Source organism: Carcharhinus amblyrhynchos, unplaced genomic scaffold (genome assembly GCF_965287045.1).
Source record: "Carcharhinus amblyrhynchos unplaced genomic scaffold, sCarAmb.v2.hapA scaffold_408, whole genome shotgun sequence".
NCBI lineage: Eukaryota > Metazoa > Chordata > Chondrichthyes > Carcharhiniformes > Carcharhinidae > Carcharhinus > Carcharhinus amblyrhynchos.
The window spans coordinates 102,275-115,000 of NW_027650148.1; the positions used below are offsets into that span (position 1 = coordinate 102,275).

The 12,726-nt window shown below is 52.9% G+C and overlaps 1 protein-coding gene across 1 annotated transcript in view; it reads left to right on the forward strand.

Moving 5' to 3' along the window:
• Positions 1-12,726, forward strand: part of LOC145339337 (semaphorin-4B-like) — a 55,390-nt gene that overhangs the window by 36,933 nt on the left and 5,731 nt on the right. Inside the window, exons 9-13 of the mRNA XM_080183762.1 lie at positions 2,520-2,689; positions 3,917-4,064; positions 5,536-5,725; positions 6,939-7,054; positions 7,971-8,131. Coding sequence (XP_080039888.1) covers positions 2,520-2,689; positions 3,917-4,064; positions 5,536-5,725; positions 6,939-7,054; positions 7,971-8,131 — 785 coding nt within the window. The remainder of the gene's footprint in view (positions 1-2,519; positions 2,690-3,916; positions 4,065-5,535; positions 5,726-6,938; positions 7,055-7,970; positions 8,132-12,726) is intronic.

The following is a 12,726-nucleotide window of genomic DNA, read 5'->3' on the forward strand; positions in this document are numbered from 1 at the left end:
TCCGTGTCTGCATGGGTTTCCTCCTGGTGCTCCGGTTTCCCCTCTCAGTCTGAAAGACGTGCGGGTTAGGTTGATTGACCATGCTAAAATTACCCCTTAGTGTCCTGAGATGTGTAGGTTCGAGGAATTAGCAGGTAAAATGTGTAGGGATATGGGGTAGGGCCTGGGTGGGATTGTGGTCGGTGCAGACTCGATGGGCCGAAGGGCCTCTTTCTGCACTGTAGGGTTCTATGATTCTATGAGATCCAGTGTTATCATCGTTACGTTCTAACACATAGCTACCCTGTGACTGCACTGAGCCTGTTAGACACGATGTGGAGATGCCGGCATTGGACTGGGGTAAACACAGTAAGAAGTCTTGACGATGTTTGCCCTGTCGTCAGGTGAATGGAGAGTTCTGGCCTCAGACAGAGCATATAACAGCACAGGCAGTTTACAGATTACTGATTAGAATGCGAGTCTTCACAACTGACCTGCTATTCAAGTCTTAAAGAGGCCGACAATGTGAGTGGAAGGAGCATCGCTCAACAATCACCAGGCAAGACTGTTCCCTTCCTTTTGGCGAACACTTCAGTAGTCATGGGCATTCAGCCTCTGATCTTCGGGTAAGCGTTCTCCAAGGTGGCCTTCACGACACACGACAGCACAGAGTCGCTGAGCAGAGACTGATAGCCAAGTTCCGCACACATGAGGACGGTCTCAACCGGGATCTGGGGTTCATGTCATACTATCTGTAACCCCCAAGACTTGCCTGGGTTTGCAAAACCTCACTTACTGTACTGTCTGGAGACAATACACATCTCTTTAACCTGTGCTCAGTGCTCCTTCCACTCACATTGTCAGCCTCTTTAAGACTTGAATAGCAGGTCAGTTGTAAAGACTCGCATTCTAATCAGTAATCTGTAAACTGTGTGTGCTGTTATACGTTCTGTCTGAGGCCAGAACTCTCCATTCACCTGACAAAGAGGTTAGCTCGAAAGCTTGTGAGTTTACTATCAAATAAATCGGCTGGACTTAAACCTGGTGTTGTCAGACTCCTTACCCCGTTAGACACAGCATGAAGCCTGACTAGGTCCCAAAAACTTTCTATTTTGATTTAAATGTGAGGAAACTCACTGGGGACGGCACAGTGGGGTTTAGCACTGCTGCCCCACTGCACCAGGGACCCCGGGTTCAATTCTCGGCTCTGTGCAGGTCACTGTCTGTATGGAGTCTGCAATTCTCCCCGTGCCTGCATGGGTTTCCTCCGAGTGCTTCAGTTTCCTCCCACAGTCCGAAAGACATGCTGGTTAGGGTACATTGGCCGTGCTAAATTGCCCCTTAGTGTCAGGGGGACCAGCAAGGTAAATACATGGGGTTACAGGGACAGGACTTGGGTGGAATTGTTGTCGGTGCAGGCTCGATGGGCCAAAAGGTCTCTTTCTGCACTGTATGATTCTATGCCTTGTAATCCAAAGACCCAGGGTAAAGACCCAGGTGCCTGAGTTCAAATGCCTCCACTGCAAATTTGAATGCAAGACAAACCTGGAATAAAACAGACGAACGATATCCACAAAACCATTATCAAATGTCGGAAAAACCCCATCTGGTTCACTTGTGTCCTTTAAGGATGGAAACCTGCTCCCCTGTAATCTTGCACACAAGCTTGTAACAAAGGTTAAAGCAAGTATGCAAGTATTTTAAAAGCGGGGTTTACGTGTATAAGAGAAAGATTGCTTAATTGGAACTGAAGTAGTGATAAGTTAGAAGTTAAGTGTTTGTTTCTTTTCACTTTGAAAGATTACTTCATGGTTAAGAGTTAAACTGTTTCATTTTTAAGAACATAGAACATGGGAAAACTACAGCACAAACAGCCCCTTCGGCCCACAAGTTGTGCCGATGATATCCACACCTACTAAGTTTACCTATAACCCTCAATTCTATTAAGTCCCATGTCCTCATCCAGAAGTCTCTTGAAAGACCCTCTTGAATTTGCCTCCACCACCACCGACGGCAGTCGATTCCACTCACCCACCACCCTCTGAGTGAAAAACTTACCCCTGACATCTCCTCTGTACCTGCTCCCCAGCACCTTAAACCTGTGCCCTCTTGTAGCGACCATTTCAGCCCTTGGAAAAAGCCTCTGAGAATCCACCCGATCAAATACCTCTCAACATCTTCTACATCTCTATCAGGTCACCTCTTATCCTTCGTCTCTCCAAGGAGAAAAGATCGAGCTCCCTCAACCTATCCTCATAAGGCATGCCACCCAATCCAGGCAACATCCTTGTAAATCTCCTTTTATACTTAAATCGTGTCATGAATACATCTTTTAACTTGAATTTGTTAGTGGAATTATTCCTGGAGTAAAAGTTTTTTGCCGGTCTGGCTGACATGTAACTCAAGACACACAAACAATGTGTTCTTAACTGCTCCCCCCCCCCCACCCACCACCCCCGTAATGACCCAAAAATCACACAAAGTTTTCTAAGGTATTTCTGATTCTGCCCAAACTAACTGAGCTTGGCCTCCCCGCCCAGAGCGATGTCGGTGGACAGCGAGTGTTGCAGAAACGGTGGACCACCTTCCTCAAGGCCCAGCTACTGTGCTACCTCCCCGAGGACCAGTTCCCCTTCTACGTGCTCCAGGATATGTTTGTCTCCAAGGATGAGGAGGGGTCAGTGTTTTATGGAATCTTCAGATCACAGTGGTAAGCCCAACGCTCTCTCTGCTTGGCTGTTGAGTGTGGGTGGGGTTGTCCCATCGAACATGTTAGATGCTGGTGGCTGAGTCATGTCTGGCAGCCGTTATTGGAGGCGTAATTGGAACGGGAAGAGTAATAAGTTAGAAGCAGCCAGTGGGTGTTGTGCATCACTCATTAGACATTGTGTGCGAACCGTTAAAGATAAGAATAAGATAAAGTTTATTTAATAGTGTCACAAGTCAGGCTTACATTAACACTGCAGTGAAGTTACTGTGAAAATCCCCGGGTCGCCGCACTCCCGTTCAGGTCCACTGAGGGAGAATTTTGAGTTTCTAGTTTTATTTATTAGTGTCACAAGTTGGCTTACATTAACACAGCAATGAAGTTACCGTCAAAATCCCCTTAGTCGCCACACTCCTGTTCGGGTTACACCGAGGGAGAATTTAGTACTTAACCAGCACGTCTTTCGGACTGTGGGAGGAAGCCGGAGCACCCGGAGGAAACCCACGCAGACACGGGGAGAATGTGCAGACTCCACACAGACAGTGACCCGAGCCGGGAATCGAACCCGGATCCCTGGCTAACCCACTGTGCCGACGTGAGGGGGGAAACAGAGTGCGAGTCCGCCACGCGCCAGACACTGGCCAAACAAACCGGCAGAAAGTCGAAGGTTAAAACACCAAATTCTGTTTAGGAATGCGGGACTTTAATTAAGACGTGAATTTTATTTCTGAAAATGGACGCAGAATCTGGATTGTTGTGGGTGAAATCTCGAAGGGACGATAAATTCACCCGCCCCACCCCACCCCCTCACCCCTAACCCATGGTTTTAATGAAGCCTAAAATGTGGACCTTTTTCGAATACAAGCTCCCTGGTGGTGCGTCCTGCAGGTGTATGTCATGTGGGAGTGTCACTCGAGAGAGATTATACCCTGTACATAGAAGCAGTGACGCCCATCATGTAGAGGGTGTTGGCCACAGATAGATTCATGGAATCCGTACACTGCAGAAGGAGGCCATTCAGCCCATCGGGTCTGCACCACCTCTCCCATAGATAGGCCCTATCCCCGTCACCTCACGTATTTACCCCGCTAATTCCTCCCTCCAACCACCCCCCCCCCCACCCCCGCCGCGAAACTGATTATCCATCTCGGTCTGCCTTTGCGTGAAAGGATTTTGCGCGGCTCCCATCTCACTTTGTTAACATCCTCCGTACTTTTCCTTGTGTTTTAGGTTCCGTGGCGTCTCCGACAGCACCGCGGTCTGTGCCTTCGCGTTGCCTGACGTTCAGGAGGTCTTCAAAGGGCAGTACAAACAACTGAACAGGGAGACGCTGACTTGGTCACTATATCCTGACAGTCCGGGTCCGAGACCCGGTGCCGTGAGTTACATTCCTTGCCGCTTAAAAAGGACCCTTCCATCGCAAATAAATAGTGAAACACTGACCTGCGGATTCAGAATCCCAATTCTGCGAGGCCACATTCCTTCTTAAAGGACAGATTGCTTCTGAGCAACCTCAATCATCAGGGGTGGCACGGTGGGTTAGCACCGCTGTCTCATAGCGCCAAGGACCCGGGTTCGATTCCAGCCTCGTGTCACTGTCTGTGTGGAGTCTGCAGATTCTACCCGTGTCTGCGTGGGTTTCCTCCGGGTGCTCCGGTTTCCTCCCACAGTCCAAAAGAGTTAAAGTAAAAGTTTATTTATTAGTGTCACAAGTTGTCTGACATTATCACTGCAGTGAAGTTACTGTGAAAATCCCCTTAGTCACCACTCTCCTGTTCGGGTTACAATGAGGGAGAATTTAGCACGGCCAATGCACCCTAACCAGCACGTCTTTCGGACTGTGGGAGGAAACCGGAGTGAGATTGTGGTCGGTGCAGACTCGATGGGCTGAATGGCCTCCTTATACACTGTAGGGATTCTATGATCGGGGAGCATCCAAATGGTGCACTGGGGGGTTATCCCTTCGGAGAGCCCCAGGTGAGATAATTTGCCCAGAAATGCAAATATCCTTTGGGTGATTAACCTGTGAAGGGAACTGTCCAAAAGGGAGACTTCAACTGCAAACTTCACATAGTTCCACCTGAATTAGACCAAATGTCAGAAGAATTAAAACCACTTCTAACTTCTGGATAACCAGGGGAGCCCACATACCACTACTCACCACCCCTGACCCTCTACACTGTCCCCCATCAAACACTGCCAGGACAGGTACAGCACGGGGTTAGATACAGAGTAAAGCTCCCTCTACACTGTCCCCGCATCAAACACTCCCAGGACAGGTACAGCACGCGGTTAGATACAGAGTAAAGCTCCCTCTACACTGTCCCCCCATCAAACACTCCCAGGACAAGTACAGCACGGGGTTAGATACAGAGTAAAGCTCCCTCTACACTGTCCCCCCATCAAACACTCCCAGGACAGGTACAGCACAGGGTTAGATACAGAGTAAAGCTCCCTCTACACTGTCCCCGCATCAAACACTCCCAGGACAGGTACAGCACGGGGTTAGATACAGAGTAAAGCTCCCTCTACACTGTCCCCCCATCAAACACTCCCAGGACAGGTACAGCACGGGGTTAGATACAGAGTAAAGCTCCCTCTACACTGTCCCCGCATCAAACACTCCCAGGACAGGTACAGCACGGGGTTAGATACAGAGTAAAGCTCCCTCTACACTGTCCCCATCAAACACTCCCAGGACAGGTACAGCACGGGGTTAGATACAGAGTAATGCTCCCTCTACACTGTCCCCCTTCAAACACTCCCAGGACAAGTACAGCACGGGGTTAGATACAGAGTAACTATATTCTGCCTCTCACCTCTTTCCTGTATGACTGTCGTTCCTGCAGTGTAACACTGAGCCTTCCATGGATTCAACACTGAACCTTGTGAAAGACATTTTTATGATGAATGAGGCAGTGCAGCCCATTGGAAAGAGGCCACAGCTAGTGAACCTGAAGGAGCAGTACGTGAAGATAGCAGTGGACACCGTCCTCTCCACCAACTCAGTGAAGCACAAGGTCATGTTCCTCATCACAGGTAGGTACATCTGAGTCACAAATATGCTTACATTAACACTGCAATGAAGTTATTGTGAAAATCCCCAAGTCGCCACACTGCTGGTCGGGCACACTAAAGGGCAGTTTAGCACAGCTAACCCACCCTAACCCACACACCCTCCAAAGGGATAACCCCCCAGTGCATCATTTGGACATCTTTGGACACCAAGATACAATTTAGCATGGCCAATCCGCCTAACCTGCAATTCTTTTGGACTGTGGGGGGAAACTGGAGCACCCGGACAAAATCCACGCAGACACGGGGAGAACGTGCAGACTCCGCACAGACAGTGACCCGAGCTGGGAATCAAACCCGGGACACTGACACTGTGAAGAAGCAGTGCTAACCCACTGTGCTGCCCACCTTCCAATTCCTGGAAATACCAAGCCAACCCTTGTCGCTGTTCGCTGGCACTCGTTCTCGGTGTGCCTGCCTGAAGAGCGAGAGAAACGAAAGGGAGGATTGGGCCCACATCGCAGACGGCAGAGCCTGCACACAACCAAGTTTCATATCCTGATCTATGAAAGCTAAAAACGGAAGCAGGTATTTCACAGACGCCTCGGTTCAAATAGACTGATTTGTCAGTACTGTTAAACCATCTGTGGGTAGGAAATGGCACCTTCCTGCCTGGTGATACAGTGCCTCACAGCACCAGGGACCCGGGTTCGATTCCCTGCTCGGGTCACTATCTGTGTGGAGTCTGCACGTTCTCCCAGTGTCTGCGTGGGTTTCCTTCGCGTGCTCCACTTTCCTCCCACATCCCAAAGATGTGTAGGTTAGGTGGATTGGCCATGCTAAATTGTCCCTTAGTGTCCAAAGATGTGCAGGTTAGGTAGAATGGCCATGCTAAATTGTCCCTTAGTGTCCAAAGATGTGCAGGTTAGCTAGAATGGCCATGCTAAATTGCCTCTTAGTGTGGGGGGGACTAGCAGGGTAAATACATGGGGCTATGGGGGAGATTGTGGTTGGTGCAGACTCGATGGGCCAAATGGCGTCTTTCTGCACTGTATGGATTCTATAAATTCTATAATTTTATAAAGTCTCTATGAGATCACCCCCACATTTGTCTGAACTCCAGCGAAAACAATCCTAAACTCATCAATCTCTCCTCGTACATCAGTCAGCCCATCCATCCCCGGATTCTGTTGAGTTTCTGTGCCGCTGAGTTCACTCTGCTCTCTTCCTTCCCCAGCCCGTGGTTTCCTGCACAAAGCCCTGCGTGTGAAGGCCGCCTCATACATCATCGAGGAGCTCCAACTCTTCCCGAGCCCGCAGACCGTCTACAGCCTGGTGCTGTCAGCTAATAAGGTCAGCACCCTCCCCTCCTCACCCCGCGTCCCTTAACCCGTCAGTTGTGAAAGTGTGGGGTGGCCCGAGAGCTAGCCGTTGGCCAATTGGTAAGTCAGGGTGTCTCAGATCACCTCCACCTCCACTGGCGAGGGAGGAGAGGTGCTGTCCGATTGCCCAGTAGACAGGTAGGTCTGTGCACAGGTTCAAATCGGTGCCTTCACTTCGATATCTACAGCCATGGAGCAACAGGGTAGCAACTGGCACCAACCCTGTATTGAAGATCTCTCCAAATGCTGTACCTGTCCTGGGAGTGTTTGATGGGGGACAGTGTAGAGGGAGCTTTACTCTGTATCTAACCCCGTGCTGTACCTGTCCTGGGAGCGTTTGATGGGGGACAGTGTAGAGGGAGCTTTACTCTGAATCTAACCCCGTGCTGTACCTACCCTGGGAGTGTTTGATGGGGGACAGTGTAGAGGGAGCTTTACTCTGTATCTAACCCCGTGCTGTACCTGTCCTGGGAGTGTTTGATGGGGGAACAGTGTAGAGGGAGCTTTACTCTGTATCTAACCCCATGCTGTACCTGTCCTGGGAGTGTTTGATGGGGGACGGTGTAGAGGGAGCTTTACTCTGTATCTAACCCCGTGCTGTACCTGTCCTGGGAGTGTTTGATGAGGGGACAGTGTAGAGGGAGCTTTACTCTGTATCTAACCCCGTGCTGTACCTGTCCTGGGAGTGTTTGATGGGGGGACAGTGTAGAGGGAGCTTTACTCTGTATCTAACCCCGTGCCGTACCCGTCCTGGGAGTGTTTGATGGGGGGACAGTGTAGAGGAAACTCTACTCTGATAGATGTGGTTGTTAATGGTTCTCTGTGGCTGGTGCTCACGCGAAAGCTTGTGACCCCCTCTCTGCGCTTTCTGTCTCTCTTCCCCCCAGGGATTTCTGTACATTGGGTCATCCATCGGAGTGCTGCAGGTGCCTCTCTCTAACTGTTCCGCTTATCTGAGCTGCGGGGAATGTGTTTTGTCCAGAGACCCGTACTGCGCCTGGGATATACAGGACAAGGCCTGCAGAGAGACCAGGAACCAGCCAAACATGTGAGTGTGCCCCCTCCCCACTCCCTCCTGGCAGCAGGTTACATCCCTGGCACCGTGTGTTGCCCCCCACTCTGCCCCCCAACCCGCTCCCACCCCGGAGCTGGATAAGGGCGACTCATAATTCGGAATGGGTGTTGTTGCACCCCTATCTGTCTCCTGTGTCTCTGGGTGTGTGATCAGACTCTGGAATGGTGTCACCGTGGCCTACCCCAGGAATAGCTACATTTGACACTCTGCACTAGGGGCCACAGTTACCCTGGGTCACCTCTCCACGTCTTTCTCTCTCGACTGCCCCCTCCTACACCCCATCATTCTCCGTTGCGGAGTTGGGTGGAGTAATTGTGGACTGGGGAGTTAGGAAGTTAGAATTTGGTGTTTGTAATATTGTAACGGGGGGAAAGCATTGCATGGTCCTGTGAAAAGGTGGTGCGTTTTCTGTGCTTAGGGATTAAAAATGCAAGTACGCAGAGAGCTCAAACTGAAACATTTTTGTCAAGGGGCTAAGTAGCAGTTTTTACCAAGTTAACAGGCTTTTGAATTCAGCCAATCAGTTTGAATCAGACACCAAAAACTTAATTAAATTTAAATCTGATGATTTTGACTATCTGGGACCAGATTAGGAAATACTGATGTCATCACGGGTATAAAAGAAGGGGAAAGGGGGTCAAAGGAGGAAGAGCGACTGCCACCTGCCAGAGATAACAGCTCTTAGCTCTCTCTGTCTCACTGTATCTCTGACTCTCACTGTATCTCTGTCTCTCACTGTATCTCTGTCTCTCACTATATCTCTGACTCTCACTGTATCTCTGTCTCTCACTGTATCTCTGTCTCTCACTATATCTCTGACTCTCACTGTATCTCTGTCTCTCACTATATCTCTGTCTCTCTCTCTCTGTCTCTCACTGTATCTCTGTCTCTCTCTCTCTGTCTCTCACTGTATCTCTGTCTGTGCCTCTCTCTGCCTCTGTCTGTCTTTTTTTTTCTCTCTCTCTCTGTTTCTCTCTCTGTCTCTCGCTCTCGTTCTGTCTCTGTCTCTCGCTCTCGTTCTGTCTCTGTCTCTCGCTCTCGTTCTGTCTCTATCTCTCGCTCTCGTTCTGTCTCTGTCTCTCGCTCTCGTTCTGTCTCTCGCTCTCGTTCTGTCTCTGTCTCTCGCTCTCGTTCTGTCTCTCGCTCTCGTTCTGTCTCTCGCTCTCGTTCTGTCTCTCGCTCTCGTTCTGTCTCTCGCTCTCGTTCTGTCTCTCGCTCTCGTTCTGTCTCTCGCTCTCGTTCTGTCTCTCGCTCTCGTTCTGTCTCTCGCTCTCGTTCTGTCTCTCGCTCTCGTTCTGTCTCTGTCTCTCGCTCTCGTTCTGTCTCTGTCTCTCGCTCTCGTTCTGTCTCTGTCTCTCGCTCTCGTTCTGTCTCCCGCTCTCGCTCTCGTTCTGTCTCCCGCTCTCGCTCTCGTTCTGTCTCTCGCTCTCGCTCTCGTTCTGTCTCTCGCTCTCGTTCTGTCTCTCGCTCTCGTTCTGTCTCTCGCTCTCGTTCTGTCTCTCGCTCTCGTTCTGTCTCTCGCTCTCGTTCTGTCTCTCGCTCTCGTTCTGTCTCTCGCTCTCGTTCTGTCTCTCGCTCTCGTTCTGTCTCTCGCTCTCGTTCTGTCTCTCGCTCTCGTTCTGTCTCTCGCTCTCGTTCCGTCTCTCGCTCTCGTTCCGTCTCTCGCTCTCGTTCCGTCTCCCGCTCTCGTTCCGTCTCCCGCTCTCGTTCCGTCTCCCGCTCTCGTTCCGTCTCCCGCTCTCGTTCCGTCTCCGTCTCCCGCTCTCGTTCCGTCTCCGTCTCCCGCTCTCGTTCCGTCTCCGTCTCCCGCTCTCGTTCCGTCTCCGTCTCCCGCTCTCGTTCCGTCTCCGTCTCCCGCTCTCGTTCCGTCTCCGTCTCCCGCTCTCGTTCCGTCTCCGTCTCCCGCTCTCGTTCCGTCTCCGTCTCCCGCTCTCGTTCCGTCTCCGTCTCCCGCTCTCGTTCCGTCTCCGTCTCCCGCTCTCGTTCCGTCTCCGTCTCCCGCTCTCGTTCCGTCTCCGTCTCCCGCTCTCGTTCCGTCTCCGTCTCCCGCTCTCGTTCCGTCTCCGTCTCCCGCTCTCGTTCCGTCTCCGTCTCCCGCTCTCGTTCCGTCTCCGTCTCCCGCTCTCGTTCCGTCTCCGTCTCCCGCTCTCGTTCCGTCTCCGTCTCCCGCTCTCGTTCCGTCTCCGTCTCCCGCTCTCGTTCCGTCTCCGTCTCCCGCTCTCGTTCCGTCTCCGTCTCCCGCTCTCGTTCCGTCTCCGTCTCCCGCTCTCGTTCCGTCTCCGTCTCCCGCTCTCGTTCCGTCTCCGTCTCCCGCTCTCGTTCCGTCTCCGTCTCCCGCTCTCGTTCCGTCTCCGTCTCCCGCTCTCGTTCCGTCTCCGTCTCCCGCTCTCGTTCCGTCTCCGTCTCCCGCTCTCGTTCCGTCTCCGTCTCCCGCTCTCGTTCCGTCTCCGTCTCCCGCTCTCGTTCCGTCTCCGTCTCCCGCTCTCGTTCCGTCTCCGTCTCCCGCTCTCGTTCCGTCTCCGTCTCCCGCTCTCGTTCCGTCTCCGTCTCCCGCTCTCGTTCCGTCTCCGTCTCCCGCTCTCGTTCCGTCTCCGTCTCCCGCTCTCGTTCCGTCTCCGTCTCCCGCTCTCGTTCCGTCTCCGTCTCCCGCTCTCGTTCCGTCTCCGTCTCCCGCTCTCGTTCCGTCTCCGTCTCCCGCTCTCGTTCCGTCTCCGTCTCCCGCTCTCGTTCCGTCTCCGTCTCCCGCTCTCGTTCCGTCTCCGTCTCCCGCTCTCGTTCCGTCTCCGTCTCCCGCTCTCGTTCCGTCTCCGTCTCCCGCTCTCGTTCCGTCTCCGTCTCCCGCTCTCGTTCCGTCTCCGTCTCCCGCTCTCGTTCCGTCTCCGTCTCCCGCTCTCGTTCCGTCTCCGTCTCCCGCTCTCGTTCCGTCTCCGTCTCCCGCTCTCGTTCCGTCTCCGTCTCCCGCTCTCGTTCCGTCTCCGTCTCCCGCTCTCGTTCCGTCTCCGTCTCCCGCTCTCGTTCCGTCTCCGTCTCCCGCTCTCGTTCCGTCTCCGTCTCCCGCTCTCGTTCCGTCTCCGTCTCCCGCTCTCGTTCCGTCTCCGTCTCCCGCTCTCGTTCCGTCTCCGTCTCCCGCTCTCGTTCCGTCTCCGTCTCCCGCTCTCGTTCCGTCTCCGTCTCCCGCTCTCGTTCCGTCTCCGTCTCCCGCTCTCGTTCCGTCTCCGTCTCCCGCTCTCGTTCCGTCTCCGTCTCCCGCTCTCGTTCCGTCTCCGTCTCCCGCTCTCGTTCCGTCTCCGTCTCCCGCTCTCGTTCCGTCTCCGTCTCCCGCTCTCGTTCCGTCTCCGTCTCCCGCTCTCGTTCCGTCTCCGTCTCCCGCTCTCGTTCCGTCTCCGTCTCCCGCTCTCGTTCCGTCTCCGTCTCCCGCTCTCGTTCCGTCTCCGTCTCCCGCTCTCGTTCCGTCTCCGTCTCCCGCTCTCGTTCCGTCTCCGTCTCCCGCTCTCGTTCCGTCTCCGTCTCCCGCTCTCGTTCCGTCTCCGTCTCCCGCTCTCGTTCCGTCTCCGTCTCCCGCTCTCGTTCCGTCTCCGTCTCCCGCTCTCGTTCCGTCTCCGTCTCCCGCTCTCGTTCCGTCTCCGTCTCCCGCTCTCGTTCCGTCTCCGTCTCCCGCTCTCGTTCCGTCTCCGTCTCCCGCTCTCGTTCCGTCTCCGTCTCCCGCTCTCGTTCCGTCTCCGTCTCCCGCTCTCGTTCCGTCTCCGTCTCCCGCTCTCGTTCCGTCTCCGTCTCCCGCTCTCGTTCCGTCTCCGTCTCCCGCTCTCGTTCCGTCTCCGTCTCCCGCTCTCGTTCCGTCTCCGTCTCCCGCTCTCGTTCCGTCTCCGTCTCCCGCTCTCGTTCCGTCTCCGTCTCCCGCTCTCGTTCCGTCTCCGTCTCCCGCTCTCGTTCCGTCTCCGTCTCCCGCTCTCGTTCCGTCTCCGTCTCCCGCTCTCGTTCCGTCTCCGTCTCCCGCTCTCGTTCCGTCTCCGTCTCCCGCTCTCGTTCCGTCTCCGTCTCCCGCTCTCGTTCCGTCTCTTTGTCTCTCTCTCTCCCGCGAGAGTGACAGAGAGAGAGAGAGACAAAGAGAGAATCACTGTCTCTCATAGTTTCATCTGTGTCTTAAAGAAAGCATCGTCTCGCTAGCGCAGGGACAAAGAGGAATGAAGTTCCAGACAGAAGAATCAACAGAAAGGGCCCAGAATATTCTGGAAGAGACAAAACCTGGTTGTAATTGAGAGAGTGACTGAAGGCTAATTTTGTTAATGAGTAAGACTTACATTTATTGGAACAGCATTTTATTAGAATCTTGTTTAATTTGGGAATAGTTTGAAGGGATTTATTCAGTTTAATAGTTTAGTTAATTTGCTCACCATCAGATAAATAAATTGTTCGGTGATGATCTGAAGAGAATGTCGGAGAGTTATTTAGTATTAGCGGTTGCTGAATAGTAGTACAGATTATAGAGTGAGGTATTCCTCTCTGGGGGTTTTGGGGTTAGCTCTCAAAGCGGACTCAGCCTCCACTTTATGAGATTCCACTCTCAGGGC